This window comes from Aquarana catesbeiana, linkage group LG07 (assembly GCF_042186555.1).
Source record: "Aquarana catesbeiana isolate 2022-GZ linkage group LG07, ASM4218655v1, whole genome shotgun sequence".
Lineage (NCBI taxonomy): Eukaryota > Metazoa > Chordata > Amphibia > Anura > Ranidae > Aquarana > Aquarana catesbeiana.
In genome coordinates, this window is record NC_133330.1 from 252460408 (window position 1) to 252485168 (window position 24761).

General features: G+C 41.4%; 1 protein-coding gene across 1 annotated transcript in view; it reads right to left on the reverse strand.

Annotated features, from left to right (window-relative positions):
• The window catches only part of LOC141103519 (calcium-activated chloride channel regulator 1-like), a 117478-nt gene extending 93235 nt beyond the window's left edge, over positions 1-24243 (reverse strand). The window contains 4 exon segments of the mRNA XM_073593193.1: positions 3808-3955; positions 6244-6384; positions 10100-10358; positions 24084-24243. Coding sequence (XP_073449294.1) covers positions 3808-3955; positions 6244-6384; positions 10100-10255 — 445 coding nt within the window. The 5' untranslated portion in view covers positions 10256-10358; positions 24084-24243.
• Positions 24244-24761: the final 518 nt, after the last annotated feature.

Genomic DNA, 24761 nt, shown 5'->3' on the forward strand with positions numbered 1-24761 from the left:
CAAACCTTCTGGTACAAAGTCATTTGAAGTAATGAGACCAAAATTGAGCCTTTTGGCCACAATCATAAACGCTACATTTGGAGAGGAGTCAACAAGGCCTATGATGAAAGGTACATCATTCCCACTGTGAAACACGGAGGTAGATCGCTGATGTTTTGGGGTTGTGTGAGCTACAAAGGCACAGGAAATTTGGTCAAAATTGATGGCAAGATGAATGCAGTATGTTATCAAACAATACTGGAGGAACATTTTCATTCATCAGCCAGTAAGCTGCGCTTGGGATGTACTTGGACATTCCAACATGACAATGATCCAATACACAAGGCCAAGTCAACCTGTCATTGGCTACAGCAGAATAAAGTGAAGGTTCTGGAGTGGACATCTCAGTCTCCTGACCTCAATATCATTGAGCCACTCTGGGGAGATCTCAAACGTGCAGTTCATGCAAGACAGCCCAAGAATTTACAGGAACTGGAGGCTTTTTGCCAAGAGGAATGGGCGGCTTTACCATCTGAGAAGATAAAGAGACTCATCTACAAATACCACAAAATACTTCAAGCTGTCATTGATGTTAAAGGGGGCAATACACAATATTAAGAATTGGGGTATGTAAACTTTTGATCAGGGTCATTTGGCTAGTTTCTGTTGTCATTATGATTTAAAAAGAGTAAACACAGTTGATTGATAATAAAGGGCTTCAGACAAACACTAACCATGAGTGAAAGAAAACTTTTTGTGTTATCATTCATATTCTCTGAAAAATGGCCAAGAAATTATAAATTCTGCCAGGGTATGTAAACTTATGAGCACAACTGTATATTTAGATGCCTAATTTCTGCTCTGAATAGCACAGCTAGCACCAGCGTTGACAGACTTTGGGCTTGTGTCAATGTGGGCACATGCAGCATGTCCCCCCCCCCTCCGGTGTCATATTTGGCACCTTTCAGGGGGAGGGGAGAGCAGATACCTGTATAATCCAGGTATTTTCTCCCACTTCCGGCATAGATATCCGCGGGTACCCGTGGATATCTACGCCATATCCGGCGCCTCCTCTGCTCCCCCCCACTGTCTTCTGGGAGACACACAGGCCCCAGAAGACAGCAGGGAACTGTGGGATCGCACAGCACGACTCGCATATGCGCAGTAGAGAACCAGGCTGTGAAGACACAAGGCTTCACCCCCTGGTTCCCTAACCGAAGATGGCGGCGCCTCCACCCGAGAGTCGAGGGACAGATCGGCTTCAGGAGCCACCAGCACGGGCACCCTGGATAGGTAAGTGTCCATATTTTAAAAGTCAGCAGCTGCAGTATTTGTAGCTGCTGACTTTAAAAAAAAAAAAATTCTGCAGAACCTCCGCTTTAAGCTTCAAAAATGAAAGTTAGGAGCTGATTGTTTTCCATGCACAGTTACTCCAGATTCTGTCTGCTTCAGTCTTAGTAAATTCCACCCAGTGTGTAATAAATGTGCGAGCCTTAAAAATGCCAAATTGAATCAATGCATGCTTTATCTGGCTGACTACTAATAATAAGGCCATGTACTTCAACATCTGCATTGATTTTCACTTATGGTAGTTACTTTTGTTGTTTTAGCCTACAAAAGTCCTTCACTCTTTGGATCACTACAGCAGCTAACTACATTGATCTGTACTCACAAGTGAACAAAAATATCTGTTAATAGCCGTATAGGGTTGAATAAATCAACACTATCATAAAGGTTGACATATTTACCTTTCATAAGAAAACGCTGCTACAGAATCCCTCTTGCACATGCGCACCTGAGCTTGTGCAATATAAATTCCAGTATATTTTTTCTTCCTAGAAAGACCAGGTGCTGCGTACAGCCACCCATAGACATGAATAATAAATCTGGATACCCCAGTGTCTGCTGTGCCAAGGCGGAAGCGTTTGCTCTGGATACAGCCAGTACACTCACTACATGCATCTTACCCCTGTAGGGGTGCAAGAATCTGGTGAGTGGGGAAATGACAGGGAGCACGGAAGTCACTTGATTCACCGGACACCTGTGGCTAAACATAGACACGAATCACTTTGAACAACCACAAGTCATCTGACATTTTGCTATTTTTGCACTTGAGATTGAACTTTATTATTGACTTTTACGTATTATCTTTTTTTATATTCTTTTCAATTTGACACTTTCTTCCACTGGACCTTAATCTCATTTATTTTTATTTTCATTTGTACTTTTATTTTATGATAATTAATTGGATATTAATTTGCACAATTACTACATATTGGTTAGGAAGGGGTGAATTGTTAAGGATGAATGATCACTACTACCTTTTGCACATCTATTTTGGGATTAGATGTTGGACATATGGTTGTAAACAGCGCAATTAACAGAGCATTTAATAATACACTATTTAATATTGGTCACAAGGTGAGTACAACCTTTATGACATTTAACTATTGGGAAATCACTCACCTCTATTTGAGAAGAGTGACCTATTAGGGAATTACCCTTCAGTTGACAGGAATAATTATCACCCATCTATTGCATATCCAACTGGGAGGAGTGATTCACTGTAGAGGATCATTCTTCAGGTGACGGGTAGCACCACCTGAAGCAACTATCATCCACCTATTGCATACTCACCTAGGAGGAGTGACTCACTGTAGAGGATCACTCTTCAGGTGACGGGCAGCGCCACCCACCCCCACATATACACAACCTACAAAGTGATTACTGCTGAAGATCATTCAGAATAGCTACGCCCCTTCTTCAGCAGAGATCATGTTCCTAAGAGCCTAGGCCTTTATACATGGGATATAAAGACAAGAGGAAGCGCTTCAAAATGTACCTGGGGACTGTAACGCAAAAGACCCTTGTACCAAAGAAACTCACCATATACTGCAAGAAATATAGTTCCAATGTTTGTTGATCACTGGTAAAATTTAACAAATGGGCTCAGAGCTCCACCCCACAAACAGACTGAAGCTGTACTTGGTACGATATGGTGTCACCCAAAAAGGCTAAAGATATACCCGACTTGATGGGCAGAAAATCCTGGAACCTGGGTACCGGATGCAGTGAAGACAACCAAATCCCATCAACAAAATGGCTACACTGCAGAAGTGTGGGAACTGGATGTGACATCACAGGAAGCTGTTGACCAGGAGTGGTGTAAGCACCCGGACAGACGGAGGTGTCTGAAGCAGGATAGGATAGAAAGGAGCCCAAAAAAGTGATCTTCTATAATGGATGACACATTTCAAAGTGGCGTGCTTCTTTATCAAATCCAGGGTTAGTTCACCTTTTCATTTGAAAAGGTGAACTCACACTTCAAAAGTGTAGTTTCAGCCAAAAAAAACTGTGTTTTTAGCTTTGTATAAAGTTGGACTGTTTTTTATTGCTGTCTGTATCTCCCCCATTTGGAGGTTTTCCTTTCATTTTTTTTCCTTGTGACCACTGTCCTCCAACAAAAATGCAACCAGCAGTAAAAACCAGTCAGAGTTTGTAATCCTTCTACACTCTACTATACTGCTGTCTGTGTCCCAGTTGCAGAGATTTCTCTTCTCTACCTCATTTGGTGACCTCCATCTATGAGAAAGTAACTAAGAGAGCCCTCAAATAGGACACAGGCACAGTAAAAAAAAAAAAAATGAGAGCTCATTTTTTCAACCATTCTCATTTTCTAAATCAAATTAAAAATGTTTGGAGCCCCACTATATTGCACTTGGACCAATGTTATTCATATTTACAGAGCAAACCTTTGAAAACATTTCATAAAGCAAAAAAAAGAAGAAGATTACATTCAAAAGACTATACATATATAGAGGACAATACCTCTGGGTCCATATATATCAAGTACTTTGTCATTGAGCATGAAATTGGGCGTCAGATGTACATACTTTCCCTTCACTCCACATCCTCCAAATTGCAAAGTATATGGAAAATCTCCATAAATAAAAGGATCAGCTATGATAATATCAGCCTATGAAAAAGAAGAGCACAGTCGGTGGAAGAAGATAGTTATATAATTACTTGTGACTAGCCTTATTGTTTTATAATGGATGTAGGGTTAATATATTGTAATCGGTGAACTGTATATAGTGAGGAATTGTGAGGTTTATTTGTGTTTTGCTACGTCTTTCGTCCATTAGCGGAACTATATATACCGTCTTTATCCATATATTTAATATTGCGCTGGCCCACAACTGCTCTGGGGTATTAGAATATTTGAGAAAATGGTGGTGGTAGAGCATTCTGAAGATGCCCATGTGGTAAAAACGCATTGAGGAATATGGCCGTTGCATCGACAGTCACCAACAGTACAACTTCCCGTTTTTGGAACGCACGTCGGCTTCAGGGAGCGGAACTGCACTTCAATACCATCTAGGGTTGTCTATATTGCTGCCTGATAGTAGCACTATTACATGTGAGTGGAATTTTATGCTTTTTATCATTTAAATAAAATAATGCACTGTGAGATTATACTTGATACATGCTATTTATTGCATATGAGGGAGAAACATATAATGAGCCTGTGGATCACCAAGGGCTTCTGGCTGGCCACAGGTTTTGGACAACTGTGACATCTCCATTGTCTGAACCCATAAAGCACTCATTTATCTTTTTGTTTTAAAGGGGTCACGGTGAGTTTTCACTTTTTCCACACGTGGTAGCACATGTTTGGGTTGGAGGAGTGAAGAAGAGCTACAAGTCTAGGAATGCTTCCTATGGTGTTGGGACACATATCTCTTAACCACATCAATACTGGGCACTTTCGCCCCCTACCTTCCCAGACCAATTTTCAGCTTTCAGCGCCCTCGCACTTTCAATGATAATTGCTCGGTCATGCTACGCTGTACCCCAATGAAATTTTTAACTATTTTGTTCGCACAAATAGAGCTTTCTTTTGGTGATATTTATTCACGACTCCGTTTTTAATTTTTTGCGATATAAGCAACAAAAGAGCGGAAATTTGGAAAATAAACAATATTTTCTTCTTTCTATTTTAAAAGAAATCCAATAAAATCAAATTTTGTCATAAATTTAAGCCAAAATGTATTCTGCTACATGTCTTTGGTAAAAAAATCCCATTAAGTGTGTAATAATTGGTTCGTGTGATCACGGACATATCTACGCAGATGATCATGTACAGATGTGCGCAGGTGATCACGACATATGTGTGCAGATAATCATTGGGACATGTGATTTTACTGTTAAATCTGTGGGGGACAGGTGTTTTTACTATGTAGGAACATGTGTGTTTTACATTGTGTAATATGTTTTACATGTGTGTTTTACATTGTGTACATGTTTTACATGTGTTTTTCATGTGTATTTTACACTGGTGATCAGTGTGTAAAAAGCTGTAAAAGACAGCTCATACTCACTGATCACCAGCCGGCTGCAGAGATCCGCTCTCCTCTCCTCACCGACAACTTCTGTGTGAGGAGAGGAGAGCCGATCGCCTAGCAACCGGCTCTCTGTTTACATCACATGATAGCTGTGACTGGACACGGCCGTCATGTGATCAGGAGGGCCAATCATAGAGCCCTCCTGCTGATCAGAGATGCACCGCGTCCGGGTGACACAAGCGCATCAGGATCACTCTGCTGCGCGGGCACGCGCGCGATCTGCCTCCTTCTGAGGGTCGTTCCTGAACATCCACTCAGAAGGAGAGAGCGCCCGCCTGGCCGCATATATGCAGTGGCTGGGTGGGAAGTGGTTAAATACTGTGTATGGACTGTTTTGATTTGATTTGGCTATTATTAATTAAGTTTTTTGGGTTAAGTTGTGTGAAGCGCTTTACTTTTTTATTATTTCTTTCTTTGTCTATTAGTGCACTAAAAGGGGTAGCTACACCATATATTTTGTATAAGCACTGTTGTGTTATGTTATTAAAATTAATAGAATTCTTTTTTACCTTCATGTGAGTGCATCGCCTAATTAAATTTTGTACATTGCCTATTATTATTACTATACTGAGAGTGGGGCACTTCCCCTTTCGTCTCTTTGTTATAATTTTATATCCATTTGAATATTCTTAAGAAGCTGCCATGCGTTGATGTCTTCATTGAACATATTGATATGATGTGTTTTATCCACGTATATGTGAGTGCAATTCTTATCCAGTTTTTTATTGGTTTTCCTAATACTACGATTAGACAGTGGCACTCTCTCTCCCCCTCCCTGTTTTCTGTTTTTAAGGGACAATATTTTACTGCAGGTAAATGGACAAGTTTAGTTTGTAGAGAAAGTCTACATATGGAGTACCTTATCATATGACTCTGTTTTTGGTCTTTCATAAGATATGTTCGTTGACCAACTCTTCGGGATTAACACTTTGACACTTTTAATGAAAAGTCTTTGTTTTGTAGCTTGTAACATATAAATAGAGGCATCTTTCACCATTTCCTAAAAAAAAAAAAAAGAAAACATGAAGACATGAACCAGCACGCAAACTGCATGCACTGTAAAGTATTTCACCCTTAACCGGTTCAATACCGGGCATTTTCACCCCCTTCCTTCCCAGGCCAATTTTTAGTTTTCAGCGCTGTCGCACTTTAAATGACAATTGCGCGTCCTTTTTTCCCCACAAATGGAGCTTTCTTTTGATGGTATTTGATCACCTCTGGGGTTTTGTTTTTTTTTGCGCTATAAACAAAAGAAGAGCGACAATTTTGAAAAAAACACAATATTTTTTACTTTTTGCTATAATAAATATCCCAATTTTAAAAAAAAAAAAAACAAATTTTTTCCTCAGTTTCGGCCGATACGTATTCTTCTACATATTTTTGGTAAAAAAAAATCGCAATAAGCACATATTGATTGGTTTGCGCAAAAGTTATAGCATCTACAAAATACGGGATAGATTTATGGCATTTTTAAAAAAAAATTATTTATTTATTTTTTTAGCGGCGATCGCGATTTTTTTTCGTGACAGCGACATAATGGCGGACACATCGGACACTTTTGACACATTTTTGGGACCATTCACATTTATACAGCGATCAAGGCTATAAAATTGCATTGATTACTGTGTAAATGTGACAGGCAGTGAAGGGGTTAACCACTAGGGGGACACAAGGGGTTAAATGTTTCCTAAGGGAATGTTTCTAACTGTAGGGGGCGGGGACGTACAAGGGGAGGAGACCGATCAGTGTTCTGCTGTACTGGGAACACAGATCGGTCTCCTCACAACTGACAGGACGTGGATCTGTGTGTTTACACACACAGATCCATGGTCCGGCCTGGTTAACGGGCAATCGCGGGTGCCCGGCGGACATCGCGGCCGCCGGGCACACGCACCGGGTCCCGAGCAACGCGGTGGGCACGCGCCCCCGGCGGCACGCGCGCGCCCCCTAGACGCCCGGGAATCCCAGGCCGTCATATGACGTCCACCCAGGATGGGCGATCCCATCTGTGGACGTCATATGTCTATGGCTGGGTAGGGAAGTGGTTAAAGATCACAACAGAGACTATGAAGTCAAGTTTCATCTATTTCTTGCAGTTTAAGGGCTCATGTACACTGCAGCACAAAGGAGCTCAATGAAGTGGCTTCTACAGGCTTTTGAGCTATTTTGAGCTGTTAGTTTTTCTGCCTGGAAATTCCCCTCTTGTTAGCCAATGTGTCAATGCACACTATGGCTTTTTCAGGCAGTTTCAGGCATATGCTCCTACAGGCAGAAAAACCCCCCACCAAACTCGTGTTTTTGAGAGGAGCTAGTACCTCAAAGAGCTCAAAAAAGCTCAAAGAAGCTTGAAAATGCATAAAAACATTTCTTCCAGCTTTTTGTTTTGTTTATACAGTGGTTAAGAAAATACTATCTAGGAGGGTTCGTGAATAAAAAAACGCTTACGCTCAAAAAAGCTCAAAGGAACTCAATAAAAACGTGCACAAGAGCACAAAAAAGCACAAGCTTCTTCAAGATGAAATAAAAGCTCAAATGCCTGTAAAAGCAGCTTTTTTTTAAGCTACAGTGTGCACAAACCCTAAGAGCCAGTTCACACTAGGACGACTTGTCAGGCGGCTTAGCCGCCTGATAAGTCGCGTCCCGTTCTGTACAATGGAACCATTCTAATTGCATCGCTCCGACTTATAAAAAGGTTCCTGTACTACTTTGGGGGTGACTTGAGGCGACTTGCATTGACTTCTATATAGAAGTCGTTTTGCAAGTCGCCGCAGCTGTCTGTTTCAAGTCGCCTGAGGCAGTCGCGCTGCCTCAGTGTGAACCGACTCTTAAGCTTCTGTTTGTTTACATTAGAAGGCTGGCAAACTGCCAAGTTTCTGCTACCATGGGTAATAAAGGAGAGATGAGTTGTTTTTTGTTTTTTTCCTGTAGTGACCTGTGAAAATGAATTTCTCCACAATGCTTCTAGTTACAGAGGTAAATAAAAATGCATTTTAAAGTGATGTTATTACTTGTTTAAAATATATGTAAATAGTTTAATGTGCATGCTTTATGTCCATAGTATGGGCAAAAGTTCACTTAACACTAGAAAACCATTTCTTATATTCACCCTCAGCCTTGGGGATAAACCACCCACAATAGTGCATCCCAAGACAGAGAGAAGAGGGATTACTGGGTAATAAAAGCACATGTAGGAACTGTGTGGTATATGGTCTTAGACAGGACTAACAAGGGTCACTTTTAAGCTGAACACCGGGCAAAGTTTTGGTTAACTGTTCTTTTTCTTTTAGGGGGAGCCGAGATATACTCACCTAATCCTTCCAACCTTCCAAGACCAGTCCCTATGGCGTCTGCCCTGCCCTTTTTCAGACATTATCACGCCCTTAGTCCCTTAGTCCGACGCTGGACATGAAGACGTCAGGAACAGTCCACTGCTGGACATTTTCCAAAGGATAAAAAGATTGGGTGAGTATAGGCTCTGGGTTCACCCCTAGACAAAAGTAGTTAACCCATGCAGTGAGGCCAGAGGAAGTCCATGCAGCGCGAAAAAATAATTTTGACCGGCTTTAAAAAACCTTAAAAGACTCTGTCACTGGTAAGGAGAAGGGGCGAAGTGTTTGAGGCATGAAGTGCTTTAACCAAGAGGTGCATGCACATACCTGCAGTAACCTCCCAAAACTTTCTGCCACAGGGGACAGGAAGGCAAAATTCAGACAATTACAACAACTAAGTCCAGCCCCAATACTTTCAATTGGGACATGATGAACAGCCTCATAGGACAGCAGACATGCACAGGAGGTAAGAAGCGCCCACCCCCCCTTGTTCCTTGCCTAGGCGCAATAATGAATTTCAAAGCTTTGCCTGTTAAAACAGCCTCAAATTTGGCAATGCCAGGAAGAAATGGGAAGATGCTACGATTATATCCAAGCACCTTTAGATCCTTGCACTTCATAACTGCAGCAGTTTGCCTCTAGTCTCCTTAGGTAAAGCTGAACTCTGGGCCCAAATATATCTATTTAATGTATTACTAAATAGCCACAAAGGATATAAATCCATTTTGTGATCACCAAATATCTATGAAAACCCAGCTATTATCTTATTGCAGCAGTGTATGATCATCCTGCTGTCCTCGTCTGTGCAGAGAGCTGAGGTGTGGAAAGGTCCCAGCAGGTCCTGAAAACTGTACAGAGATTCTCAGCTGTACACTCAGCTGTCAGGCCCATTCACATCTCCACATAGTGGAGACTTACGCTCCTAGCATGCATTTTTTTTTTTTTTGTGTTTTGGAGAGTTTCCGCTTGTCATGCAATGGGCAACCCCAAAGAAGCTCCAAAGCTTTTTTTAGAGTGGAGCATAGATTGATTTTTACCTCACTTTTTGGTGTACTTACAGCACATTTTTTGCATGGCAGATGTATGCCTGCTACCCTTGCTTGGGGTTTCACTAACAAAATTCAATTGCGCTGCAAGAGCGATGAGCATTTGCAGCACGTTCCAAAACATGTGGCAATGCGCGTATCTTCTGTGCGGTTTTCCATTCGTTCAGAAACACGCAGATGTGAATGGACCCTCATTGTCCTTCTGTAAACACACCAATTTCACTTTCAGGCTCCATTCACAGCTAGTGTAGTAGAGGCACATGGTTTTGGCTCATTTTTCCCACGACATCCATAGGGCAGCCAGTGGATCAGATTTCAACAACAAGTAATAAAATCGTACCTTTATTTTCTCAATCATCCTAACATCTTCAGGTATCTTCGGGTTAATGGCAATCACAATGTCTTCATAACCATTGTCTTTCAATTTTACGATTGAGTCTCCAGCTAATGATATTTGAAGTGTACAAAAAAAAGCGAGAACTGCAATAATCCTCATAGTGCACCTATCTTCTTTGGTGTTCAGTCTGTGTGAAACTGACTGAACTTTGTTTTAAAGTCTTATCTACCTTTGTCCTACAAAGCCTTTGCTGTTTGCATGCCTAGAATAAGGAACAAAGTCAATGTTAGTTATACTTGCTTTTGCTTTACATCCACTTGTAACTTCAAAAGGTCTTTGTTAAATGTTAAAGGAAAATAAGAGGTAAAATTATATGAATATAGTCATTTTCCAAAGATGAAAAGTGAATAATTTTGTGATATACCATTTGAAATAAAAAAGGCAGTTTTTTAAAGGTCAGGTATACAATCCCCCAATATTTAATAATTTAAAAGCGGAGGGTCCTATGGATCCCAGCAGGCTAGAGTCCCTATCCCCCAATCTCATTACTCCTCCTCCACACCTTTACATCCACAGATAGACATAGTGCTCACATGAATATAGTTACCCAAATGAGACATTCTTAGCAGCGCTTAATGTTCACTTTAACAGTAAAGTATGGCCAAAGCTTTTTTTTGGCAATACTTATTTTGTGTGTCAAAGCCCACTGTCAGTTGATAGCGCACAGCCACCCAGGATCTAGAAGGATCCCGACCATATTGTTGGGATCCACCCAGCTGCTTGATTGACAACTGGCTCCAGCACTCAGCGTGTGGCTGAGAGAACCCTTGCCAGCCTGTGTAGTGGAGAGTGGAAAAGGAGACAATGCTGTAGAAAAACACAAAGGAAAATGAAACAGCTGGGTAAAGAGAAAAAGGGGCTGAATAGAAAAAGAGAAAGCATCTCTATATATAGAAGGGATGGTTGATATAAGATAGATGGATATACAGATTGTGAATAAGTGATCAATAAAGCAGCAGAGCAGGATCATAAATCAATCAAGTATTCCGCAGGTCGACCAATTATTTTGGGCCAGGGATCCATGACTGAAAAAAGTTGGTGAATACATAAATAGGATGTTGCAAGCATTTGTAATTGCCTCCCTATCATACTTGAGGGATACTACACACCTATTAAGATTATTGGATAACATTTTTGTTCCATGCCAGGCGTTCTTAGTTACACTTGATGTAGAAGCACTTCAATCCCCATCAGAAGGGTTTGAAGGTTATAGAAAAGATGTTGAACATGAGGTCTTATGCCCCATACACACAATTGGATTTTCCGACAACAAATGTTGGATATGAGCTGCTTGGCGGAAAGTCCGACTGTGTGTATGCTCCATCGGACATTTGTTGTCAGACTTTCAACCAACAAATGTTGGCTAGCATGTTCTCAAATTTTCCCCCAACAAATGTGTGCTGTCGGACTTTCCGATCGTGTGTACACAAGTCCGTCAGACAAAAGTCCAAAGTACAAACACGCATGCTCGGAATCAATGCTCACCAAACACAACATTATTAGCAGAAGGAGCCCAAAGGATGGTGCATGACTATTGAAATTCCTTTTTATCGGCTCGCTGTATGTTTTGTATGTCACTACGTTCGTAATTGTTGGCCAACATTTGTGTGACCGTGTGTATGCAAGACAAGTTGGAGCCAACAACCTTCGAACAAAATTCCACGGTGCCATGGGTGCTAATTAACATATTGGAACCAAATGAAAATTTGTGTGCGGCGCTCAGGTTTTGAAGGGGTGCTAGTCTTGTACCCGTCGCTATAAGTGCTGGCTGGGGAAAGAGCTTTTCCCGGTTCCAGACCCCAGTGTATAGTAAGATAAATATCCAATGAGCCGCAAATTGAGACAGCAAGCAAAATGCTTTGGGTGCATGGCCTGGTTTGAGCCTAGGCTGAGGTTGCTACATACTACCCTACAGCGGGTCTGTCTTGATGTGTGGCTCATGGGACATTTATCTTTCTATACACTAATTAGCATATGCTCATTTATACTTGGGTGAGTGGGAAAATCAGGTTTTTGGGGAAGAAACATTGTCAGGGTACCGGTCCAGAATATTAGTCTGGTATAGGAACATTGATGACATACTCATCATCTGGCAAGGAGCAAGAGATGAAGTGGAGAAAATTGTGGTTTAAAGTTTAATTTTTCCAAGTATGTGTGACACCAGCAAGATCACGTTCTTGGAATTAACTATAGAATTGGATATGGATGGGACTAAGAGTTCTAAATTATAGAAAGCCTACCTCCAATAACAATCTCTTACATGCAGAAAGTTTGCACCTGGAATCTTTAAAGAAAAGTATACTAGGGGCCCAATACTTCAAAGTCTGTAGGGATTGTGCAAGTCTAGCAGACTTCGAGAAGGAAGCAGGAGAATTGAAAAAGAGATTCTTTAAATGTGAGTATAAGAAACAGTGGATCAATCGAGCATATGAGAGGGCAAGAAAAGTAAGGACCTACGGTATAGTATAAATGTTAAAAAATGTGATGACAAAGCGTGTGTCCGCTGGACATAATAAAACAAAACCCCTTGAACCATTTTGTTGTTTTACGATCAAAGTTACTAAGAATACTGAGTGTTACATTAAGATGCCCCTGACTCCTCTTAAGTATTTTTTCATTTTAAAACCCTTCTAGTTAACTGTTGTTTATGTCTGTTTTGTAATATCTTTTTGTCAATATTTCTTGCAGTGTTTTTGTTTTCCTTTCATTAAAATTATATTTTAAACATGGTTAAGCTCAATCTCGAATGCCGCGTACACACGGTCGGACTTTTTGGCTACAAAAGTCCGACAGCCCGTCCGACAGACTTTCGACGGACATTTGGCGGACTTTTGGCGGACTTGAGGCAGACTTTCTAACGAACAGACTTGCCTAAATACGATCACACAAAAGTCCGACGGATTCGTACGTGATGACGTACGCCGGACTAAAATAAGGAAGTTGATAGCCAGTAGCCAATAGCTGCCCTAGCGTGGGTTTTTGTCCGTCGGACTAGCATACAGACAAGCGGATTTCTGGGTCCGGCGTAGTTACGACGTAAAGATTTGAAGCATGTTTCAAATCTAAAGTCCATCAGATTTGCGGCTGGAAAAGTACGCTGAAAGTCCGGGGAAGCCCACACACGATCGGATTGTCAGCCGGCTTTAGTCCGTCGGCGTCCGTCGGACTTTTGTACACGAAAAGTCCGACCGTGTGTACGCGGCATAAGTACTTTATAGTGGATGTAAATCAGATTCATGAAATTTGAGCTGGGCACATATATAGTGTTTTCTTATCTCTCTTCAAAGCACTGAGTCCCAATGGCTTTCTCCTGCTCCGTAGGAGCTTTGGCAAATCTTTAGTTACGACGTAAAGATTTGAAGCATGTTTCAAATCTAAAGTCCATCAGATTTGCGGCTGGAAAAGTACGCTGAAAGTCCGGGGAAGCCCACACACGATCGGATTGTCAGCCGGCTTTAGTCCGTCGGCGTCCGTCGGACTTTTGTACACGAAAAGTCCGACCGTGTGTACGCGGCATAAGTACTTTATAGTGGATGTAAATCAGATTCATGAAATTTGAGCTGGGCACATATATAGTGTTTTCTTATCTCTCTTCAAAGCACTGAGTCCCAATGGCTTTCTCCTGCTCCGTAGGAGCTTTGGCAGGGCTAAACCCAGGCTCCAACAACCTCTGCTCCAGGCTTCAGATTATTTATGGCCACCTATTGGACACACCTCTTCAGGAATTGGCTGGGTCCTCATAGATATTCAGGCTGCTCTCCTATTTGGAATCCTTCAGAATGCAGTGTGAAGCAATCAGACCAACAGCCTGTGAAACACCGGGCAGACCAGAGCAATCAAACCCTGCAACACTGATTGCAGAGGAGCTAAACTCAATTTTGCCACCTAAACTAACTGGGAGGGTGCTACATAAACATAACAGAGCCTAATACAGAGTAAAAATAGTGAGGCACCAAGGAAAAACAGCAGCAGGGAATACATTCAGGAAGAGGTGTGTGTAAAGTAATCTGCAAATGAGAGTCTAATTTGCCTTTCAAATGCAAAAGAGTGGACAGAGTCATAGGTGACTCAACATCCACCTCTCATTCCCTTGACCTTAAACAGACAGGTCAATGCTGATTTTTAGTGCACAGTCGTGTATTGAGTAACTGTATTTCCTGAAAGATGTGGGCCACGGGTGAAAGGATGTTTGAGCTCCAGTCATATATCTTTTATGGGTTGGGTAGGATGACAAAATCATTTGTGTAGCGCATTCACAAGAAAGTGATGGGTGTTTCCATATGAAGCACTGCAAATACTTTCCACTGTGCAAACATCTGTTTTTTCAACTAAATAAGCTATTGCAGTAGGTTAAAGAGGCCATCTAGGTCTAGAATAACTGACACTCTTTACCATCCTCGATGAGAAAAATGCCTGTAGTTGGATTTCAAGTTATCAAAATAGATTGGGAAATGTGTGGCATAAAGATATCTATTCAAAACAGTACTGACATATTTACAGGTCTGCACAGCACAGTTCCCATTTTAACAAACACAAACCAAAAAGGTTTTGGAAATTCCTAATAAGGATGTAGTCGTGTTTCATATCTTGTTTCAGTTCTAGTGTGGCCTGTACTTTTTGCTTTAAATCAGCATAAATAACAAAATATACTGACACTAGAATTCATAATATATATATATATAGATATATATAGATAGATATAGATATACATATACATATATATACAGTATGTATGTGTGTATGTATATATATTCTAAAGACCGATGCTGGAAACAAATAATACCTGTGCCCCAGCAGCAGGTACAGTTGCCACCCCCCTGAGTCAGTGGAAAAAGGATAATCAAATATAGAAGAATTTACCAGCACTATATATACTGTACATGAATCACACTCTAACCATTCATGCAATACTACAATGTGCAATAAACACTCACCTTCATGTGAAACAAGCAAATATAGTGAGATTTTAGTAAAGTAAATCCATACAACAAAAGTGCAATCTTTGTCATAACCCAAATGCTCTAAATAATGCTGGGGTTGATTTACTAAAAACTGGAGAATGCAAAATCTGGTGCAGCTGTGCATGGTAGCCAATCAGCTTCTAACCTCAGCTTGTTCAATTAAGCTTTGACAAAAAAAAACAAAAAACTGGAAGCTGGTTTCTATGCAGAGCTGTACCAGATTTTGCACTCTCCAGTTTTAGTAAATCAACCCCAATCTTTCAACTCTGTGATCAGTGCCTTGAATATGTGAAAAGGCTCACCAGATCAATGTAACCCCTTATTTCTAAGCAGGTTATGGACATGAAAAGCTTTATGTACAGTATGTAAAAATGGAACAATCCAGTCCTCTCTCTTTCTTTTAACTCCACCAGGGCTGCCGCTGCACCCCTTGCTCTCCAATACTCCCAAGATAAGAGAGAGCACCTCCAACTTCTCTCCTCTGGTTAAAATAATGTTGTACAGATCGCTCTTCCATTCATCACTACAGGCACAGACATTTAGGCTGGGTTACATAGTTACACCGTCAAAATTGTCGGTGGTTCTTTGTTTCTAGCGCAAAAAATTAAAAATGCAGATGTGATCAAATAACACCAAAACAAAGCTCTATTTGTGGAGAAAAAAGGACATAAATTTTATTTGGGTAGAGTGTTGCATGATCACGCAATTATCAGTTAAAGCAACGCAGTGCCGTATCACAAAAAATGGCTTGGTCAGGAAGGGGGGGTACACCTTTCTGGAGGTGAAGTGGGTTAAACAAAGGAACATTTATTAAAAAACACAAAAATATTTTTTTTTTTATTTGACAGGTTGCTTTAAATTGACCTCATCTTAAGATCAAAGTTCATTCCTTTTATCTGTAGATGAAGAAACAGAAAGATGCAATGGGGTTGATTTACTAAAAGTGAAGAGTGCAAAAATCTGGTGCAGCTGTATATGGTAGCCAATCAGCTTCTAACTTCAGCTTGTTTAATTAAGATTTGACAAAAAACCTGGAAGCTGATTGGTTTCTATGCACAGCTGCACCAATTTTTGCACTCTCCAGTTTTAGTAAATCAAACCCAATGTTTCTTTTTACCTTGCTGTTTCAGCGGCTGAGCAATGTTGTTGATAAACATTGCCCGGCTTCTTTTTTTTTTTTTTGGACAGCTCTAATTGCCCGAACTTCTTTAACACTTCAGCTGTCAACAGGGGAACCCCACTGACAGCTGAAAGAGTCATTGGTTGTTAAGGACACGGCAGCCCTGCTCCTTAACAACTGATAATTGTTGGCTTTTTTTCCATTTTCCATTTCAGCTGTCAGTGGGGGAATCCCGCTGACAGCTGAAAGAACCGAGCCTGCAAGTATCGGCTTCAGGTATCGGTGCATTTGAACCAGACTCATGTATGAAAAATTTGTCATACATGAAAGGTCTAACAGAACAGTATGCTTTCATTAACCGAACAGGGCAAACAGGAGAGCTACTACACGCATATAAAGTAATCCAAATACCTTTACCTAGCTGGTCGGTTTTAGATCTTCTAATAAAAATTCGTAACAGTGAGTCAGAAAGAATAATGTCATTGACTTGAATAAAAAATAATTCTGACACTCTAAACGCACCAAAAAACGAAAGAGAAAAAAACGCTTTAAATAATATTGCCTCAAAGACGGAAAAATAAACTTGTTCCGTGATTGAACAAAGGTCACCTAAAACAACAGGAGTAATAGGTTTACGCTTATCCCAAGTAAAATTCTTTTTCTTATAACCCTTCAGTGCTTGACGTACTGAGAAAAATTGCAAGCAAGAAGGTAAATTCTTAAGCTTAAGAAAAAATGAAATTCCCGAAAGGGTTCTTTGCACATAAGACCATGAATAACCCTTTTCAAATAAACCATTCAAAAATAACAGTACCAAACTTTCCGAAAAAGAACCAGCAGGTGCTCGGATTGAATTTAAAAAAGAAAGCCAAAAGAGCCAAGCCGATTGATATCCAGCCAGCGTCGAAGGAGCAATCGAGTTTTCTATATACTCCGATATGGGTCTCAAACCAGATCCCATAATATGGGAGGACACCGTATTCCTACTCTGTCCGCATCTGGAAACAGCTGAAAAAATCGATCCATCTGAAAGCGAGATAAGGAGTTCGCCAAGTCATTGTCCTTACCTGACACATGAATTGCTTTCAACCAAATGTTCAAATGTAGACATTTGAAAATCAAGTAACGCAATAGGACAATGACCGGTGGAGATTTAGATGTTAGACAATTAATCGCATACATTACTCCTTTATTATCAGTCCTAATTAAAATACACTTATTTTTAAAATAGTGACCCCAAATTTCCAGTGCTACAATTATCGGGAACAACTCTAAAAGGACTATATTTTTTAAAAGACCCTTCTGTTGCCATTTTGGATTCCAACGATCTGCGCACCAATGAGCTTGCCAAATTGCAGCAAAACCACAAGAACGCAGCATCAGTGAACAGAAAAAAGTCTTTATCCAAAATAAACTCTTCTTGCCATACAGATTTCCCATTAAAATGTGTAAGGAATTGTAACCAAACTAATAAATCCTCTCTCATATCATGAGTTATCCGGACATGAGAAAAGGGTGATTTTAACCCTGATATAGACACATATAATTTTCTAGAAAAAACTTTGCCGATTGGCATAATTCTAGAAGCAAATGCTAACAAACCTAATAGCGACTGCATTTCTTTTAAACAAACTTTTTTCTTTCTTATTATAATCAGTAATAAAGCCGAAAGTTTATTTATTTTTTCTTCCGGCAGCCTAAATTCCATCAATTCTGAATCAATTGTAATACCTAAAAATTCAAGACAAGTTGAAGGCCAGGCCGTTTTTTCTTGTGCAAGTGGAATACCAAAATCGCTACAGATCCTGAAAAATGTATCTAATAAAAACGTACAATCCAAAGAATTAGCTAAACCTAAAAATAAAAAATCATCTAAATAGTGAAGTAAAAATTGAGAATCAGACTGTACACTAACAACCCACTCTAAAAAAGATGAAAACGACTCAAAATAAAAACAGGACAATGAACAACCCATTGGTAAACATTTATCAAAATAAAATTGTTTATCAAAGAAGAAACCTAAGGAATTAAAACATTTTGGGTTAATGGGAAGAAGGCAAAATGCCGATTTAATATCAGCTTTCGCCATGAGGGCCCCCTTACCTAAATATCTCAGTTTTGACAAAGCGTCTTCAAACGAGGCATAGGTGACTGACGACAGATTAGTATCAATCTGATCATTAAGAGATTGGCCCGTAGGGAATGACAAATGATGTATTAATCTAAAAGAATTTTTTTCTTTTTTCGGTACAATACCTAAAGGAGAAATTCTGAAATTCTCAAAAGGAGGAGAACTAAAAGGACCTGCAATCCTACCTTCTGAAATTTCTTTAAAAATCTTTGAATAGACTACATCAGAAAATTGATCTACAGATTTAAGATTATTAACTAGGGTACACCCTATACCTGAAAATTTAGGTAACCAGAATCCATCACTAAAACCTTCAATTAACAGCTGAGCCGTCAACTTGTCTGGAAACATTCTGAGCCAAGGGAACATATCTTGCAACTTCACTGGTGTAGTTGCTTTTTTGAACCATCCCTGATTGCTGGTTATTTGCTGACATCTTTTTGAAACATTTCGAAATTGGATGTGTTCCTGTGCAAAAAGCACACTCATGTCGATATTTGCACGAGTTTGGCCATTTGCACTGACCATCGTTGAAGTTGAAGCAGATGCCTTTTCTATAATTGGAATTGTTTGTTGGCTGAGAACTTTGGATCTGCCTAACAGAACTTGGTCTTTGGGGAAGAAAAAGATTGAGCCAAAGGCCCACGTCCTTCACTCCCCAATTCAATGTTGGATGTACCGACAATTTTTGTCGGAACGCCTCATCATAATTAAACCATGCAGTACCGCCAAAGTTCTTAAAAGCCTCTAAAACAATGTCCAAATGTTGAAAAAGGCCAACGCTTTTTTCCGGAAATTTCTCACACATAATTCCCGAAAAAATGCAGAAAGCCTGTAACCAATTATTAAATGACCTTGCTACTGGTCTCCTTCTGTCATCCTCCTCTTTTTTGTCTTTAATAAGAAATTCTTTGGCAGAAGGGAGTAAAGATAATATATCTAAAAATTCTCCTCTCCAAATCTTATCTTTAACTGTAATAGACAAATGATAACCTAACAGAGAAATTGTACAAGCCATGGGTTCTTTTAAGCACGTTTCAGGTAAATTCTGTGATCTAGCTAAATGATAAAAAGCATTAGAATCTGAAGACTGCTCATTAGCTAACAAACCACTAGATGGCGCCCAAACTCCCATAAGAGAATTTCCCTGTGTTGGAGGAGCTCGAGCCTGACTAGAAGCTACAGAAATATCTTTAGCCAATTTAGCCAATAGCTCAGCTATATTTACTAAACTAGGAACAGTATTTAACTCACCCTTCCCTTGTATCTGTGTGTGCTGACCATCCTGAGAAATCATTAAGCCTTCTTCCTCAAATTCTCTGTGTGCTTGACTAATGTTAGAAGGATTGCCAGTCAAATCAAAAGTATCTCTATTACTGACCTCAGGCTGTGCTATTTGTTGCCATAGTAATGAATCCTCCTGTGGAGGAATGAATGTTTGCCTAGCTGAAGCCCCGCCCCTAGCTCCGCCTCTTGACACGCCGCTTGTCACTCCTCCAGCCGAACCTGCTGCCGAGCTCCTACTTACTCTGGCGTCAGATGACGCTCTAGCCGCGCCTCTGGCCACGCCTCTTGATGTGCCGCCTCCTCCCGAAGCCGCTCTCTCCCTGCTGCTGGCCGCTGGTGGTGAAGGGGAGTGACGTCGGCGAGGGATGCGCCGCCTCTTCGCTCCGCTCCTTGATGCCGAAGGGTCACGAACCCTGTGACACGGAACTTCCTCCCTCTGTCCAGCGTCTTCTTCCTCTTGATGCGACGCCGGCTCATTGGAGATGGGTTCTGCCACCGACATCCGGACTTCGGCCGCCGAGCTCCCCGGACCTCCTATGGCCGTTGTGGCTCCCACCGGAGCCTCTTGACACGGAGCCCGAGGTAGGTCTAGGCATTGCCGGATCCAAGCTTCTCCTCCTTCTTCTCCAGCCCTCTCGATCAGCCGCCGCATCAGGCTCATCTTCCGGCCTCAGAAGACTCTGTTTGCTCAATGGAGTAAACTCCTAGAACACCACAGCTCCTGTCTTCTGAGGCGAATGACCCTGACAGGACGGAACCCCGTTTATATAGCCATATTCTTACTGGATCCGACCGGATTTAAGCTTTCATCCCTAGTACCTCAAAAAGCCCGGGAGAGTCACATGTACTACTCCCCCAGGCCATGTGAGCACCAGGTGTCCACCTGGGAGCCTCAGCTGGCTCCCAAAGGGGGAGCCTTGAAACTGCCCCATCCTGACACTCTCCCATGAGGAAAAAGGGGTTATTGAAACCTTTTACCCCTTTTTCATATCATTTTAAAAGTCAGCAGCTGCAGTATTTGTAGCTGCTGACTTTAAAAAAAAAATAAAAATTTGCGGGACTCCCGCTTTAAGTCTAAAATGCAGATGAAGGAGCCTACTCACATGCCATGGCTGTGACAAGCTGTGGAAAATTTGACACGGCACATTGAGTTGACTATCATACTTGGCCATTCATGTCAATAGGGGCCGTGCCACAACTGTGAGCCAAACACTTTGCTTATGGTTGTAGTGCATTAGCACCATTATACACTGCCACTTGTCATGAGAAACAGACATTCAGAGGACAAAAGGGTCATCTCCTGAACACCTGACAGATGCTGCATTCTGAAAAGTGATCCACTGTGTATCACTTTTCAGAGCTTTGGATATTGTGAACTCAGCTTAATAACATAAGAATGAACACTGCTCCTGGTTGGTTCATACCAATCTGCCACTAGCATTCACTGGGTGCTGGCTCAGTTTATAAGAAAATAGAAACTCCAGACATCTGCACTCCAGTGGCCACCTTTAAATATAAATTTAGGGAAAACTTATTTTAATTTTTGATGGAGCAAGGAAGGGTTATCGCGGTTATGTTTTATTTTTCATCATATGTGTCCTATTGTGGAGATTTCCCTTCACTTCCTTTCCCATAGCTAAAACAGGAAGTCAGAGGAAGTTCCTGCAAATAAGGGAATTCCTTGGGCACCCCCAAGTCATCAAAACTAGTGTCCCCATTGGAAGATGTCCCCTCTATTACTGTTCTGGGGACAACCCAAAATGTGTTTGTTTGTTTTTTTACTTTCACTTCAATAGCAGTACACAGGACAAATCGAGAGGGTGAATCTCCCTAATGGGGGGGGGGGGCACAGAAAGCAATAAAAACTGACAGGGGCTCTAGTCTCTCTCCACTCAATCCAAAATGAAAAAAAAAAAAAAAAAAAGACTTGCCTTTAGTTATAGCTTAATATAAAAAGTTCTCAAAAATACAGCAATCGTTGTGAAAATACGGGAAACAACTGTTGAAACGTTTCATGCTCAACTAGCGCTTACCCATAATGCAACCATAACACAATGCATTATGAGTAAGTGCTAGTTCAGCATGAAACTTATCAGCAGTTTTTTTCCCATATTTTCACTGTGATTGGACTTTTTTTATATTAGAGGGGGTTACTGAAGTGCAGATGTTCAGCCTAGTAACCATAGCTGTGTGTAGCCTATTATATTAGGGTGTGCACCCCTAAAGCTCAAACACGTGTGTGTGTGTGTATGTATGTGTATGTGTGTGTATATATATATATATATATATATATATATATATATATATATATATATATATATATATATATATATATATATATATATCTATCTAGATAGATAGATAGATAGATAGATAGATAGATAGATAGATAGATAGATAGATAGATAGATAGATAGATAGATAGATAGATAGATAGATAGATAGATAGATAGACACACACAGTATGTCACAAAAGTGAGTACAATATTTTATTATATCTTTTAATGTTACAACACTGAAGAAATGACACTTTGCTACAATGTACAAGTAATGAGTGTACAGCTTGTATAACAGTGTGAATTTGCTGTCCCCTCAAAATAACTCAACACACAGCTATTAATGTCTAAACCGCTGGCAACAAAAGTGAGTACACCCCTATGTGAAATGTCCAAATTGGGCCCAATTAGCCATTTTCCCTCCCCGCTGTCATGTGACTCATTAGTATTACAAGGTCTCAGGAGTGAATGGGGAGAAGGTGTGTTAAATTTGGTGTTATTGCTCTCACTCTCTCATACTGGTCACCGAAAGTTCAACATGGCACCTCATGGCAAAGAGCACTCTGAGGATCTGAAAAAAAGAATTGTTGCGCTGCCGCTACATAAAGATAGCCTAGGCTGTAAGAAGATTGCCAAGACCCTGAAACTGAGCTGTAGCATGGTGGCCAAGACCATACATTACATGCATTACAAATAGAGTGCAGAGTTCAAGGTGTACTACATACAGAATGCAGGGTGCAGAGTTCAGGGTGTGCTACATACAGAGTGAAGAGTTCAAGGTGTGCTACGTGCAGAGTTCAGGGTGTGCTACGTACAGAGTGAAGAGTTCAAGGTGTGCTACGTGCAGAGTTCAAGGTGTGCTACGTGCAGAGTTCAAGGTGTGCTACCTACAGAGTGCAGAGTTCAGGGTGTGCTATGTGCAGAGTACAGAGATCAGGGTGTGCTGTGTGCAGAATGCAGGGTCCAGGGTGTGCTACGCGCAGTGTACAGAGTTCAGGGTGTGCTACATGCAGAGTAAAGAGTTCAGGAAGTGCTACGTGCAGAGTTCAGGGTCCAGGGTGTGCTACATGCAGAGTACAGAGTTCAGGGTGTGCTACGTGCAGAGTTCAGGGTCCAGGGTGTGCTACGTGCAGAGTACAGGGTCCAGGGTGCTCTATGTACAGAGTACAGATTTCAGGGTGTGTTACGTGCAGAGTACAGGGTCCAGGGTGTGCTACGTGCAGAGTACAGAGTTCAGGGTATGCTACGTGCAGAGTACAGAGTTCAGGGTGTTCTACGTACAAAGTACAGATTTCAGGGTGTGCTACGTGCAAAGTACAGGGTCCAGGGTGTGCTACGTGCAGTGTACAGAGTTCAGGGTATGCTACGTGCAGAGTACAGGGTCCAGGGTGTTCTACGTACAGAGTACAGATTTCAGGGTGTGCTACGTGCAGAGTACAGGGTCCAGGGTGTGCTACATGCAACGTACAGAGTGTGCTATGTGCAGAGTACAGAGTTCAGGGTGTGCTACATGCAGAGTACAGGGCCAGGGTGTGCTACATGCAGTGTACAGAGTTCAGGGTGTTCTACGTGCAGAGTACAGAGTTCAGGGTGTTCTACGTGCAGTGTACAGAGTTCAGGGTGTGCTACATGCAGTGTAAGAGTGTGTTACATGCAGATTACAGAGTTCAGGGTGTGCTACATGAAAAGCTGAAAAAAAGCCCGGAGTAAAATTATACAGTGCAAACATTGTCTACAGCCACAGCACCTGTGATCATCATTATCATACTGATGATTACACTGTACTTCATGTGACTGTACTGTATATAGGCTGTACAGTGTGGTCATCAGCATGATAATGATGATCACATGTGCTGTGGCTGTATCTTTCATGGCTGCAGACAGTGTTTTCACTGTATACTTTTACTACTCTTGTTAAAGTAGTAACAGTATACTGTAGCAACCACTGCAGGCTGAGTCTAACTCTAGTACTATAGGCAGACAGTCAGTGTGTGGACTCCTAGTTTGGAATGCCCAAATCTGAGACAAGAGGCTGCAGGATGTGTTGGGTGCATATTTATGTGAGTGGAGAGCAAAAAAGAACAGGAGATAGTGAACTGGAAAGGGGAGGAGGATGAGGATTGGTGAGTGTCTGATCATTGCATAGTCTTACCGGGAACATGTGGAGCCATGTAGTACACTGAAAGGAGTGGATGTATCAGGAGAAAGTGAAAGTAACTTTTCTCCTCTCTCACCTCGATCATTGCAGGAACTTCTGCAGCTTTTGGAAGCCTGCAGAATGAATTTGAAGGGAAGGACAATGCACTTTGTGTACCCATTGGCTGAGGAATTCAAGGTGTGCTACGTACAGAGTTCAAGGTGTGCTACGTACAGAGTTCAAGGTGTGCTACATACGTACAGAGTGCAAAGTTCAGGGTGTGTTATGTGTAGAGTACAGAGTTCAGGGTATGCTACATGCAGAGTACAGGGTCCAGGGTGTGCTACGTGCAGAGTACAGGGTCCAGGGTGTGCTATGTGCAGAGTACAGAGTTCAGGGTTTGCTACATGCAGAGCACAGAGTTCAGGGTGTGCTACGTGCAGAGTACAGAGTTCAGGGTGTGCTACATGCAGAGTACAGAGTTCAGGGTGTGCTACGTGCAGAATACAGAGTTCAGGATGTGCTACGTGCAGAGTACAGAGTTCAGGGTGTGCAGAGTACAGGGTCCAGGGTGTACTACGTGCAGAGTACAGATTTCAGGGTGTGCTACGTGCAGAGTACAGAGTTCAGGGTGTGCTACGTGCAGAGTACAGGGTCCAGAGTGTGCTACGTGCAGAGAACAGAGTTCAGGGT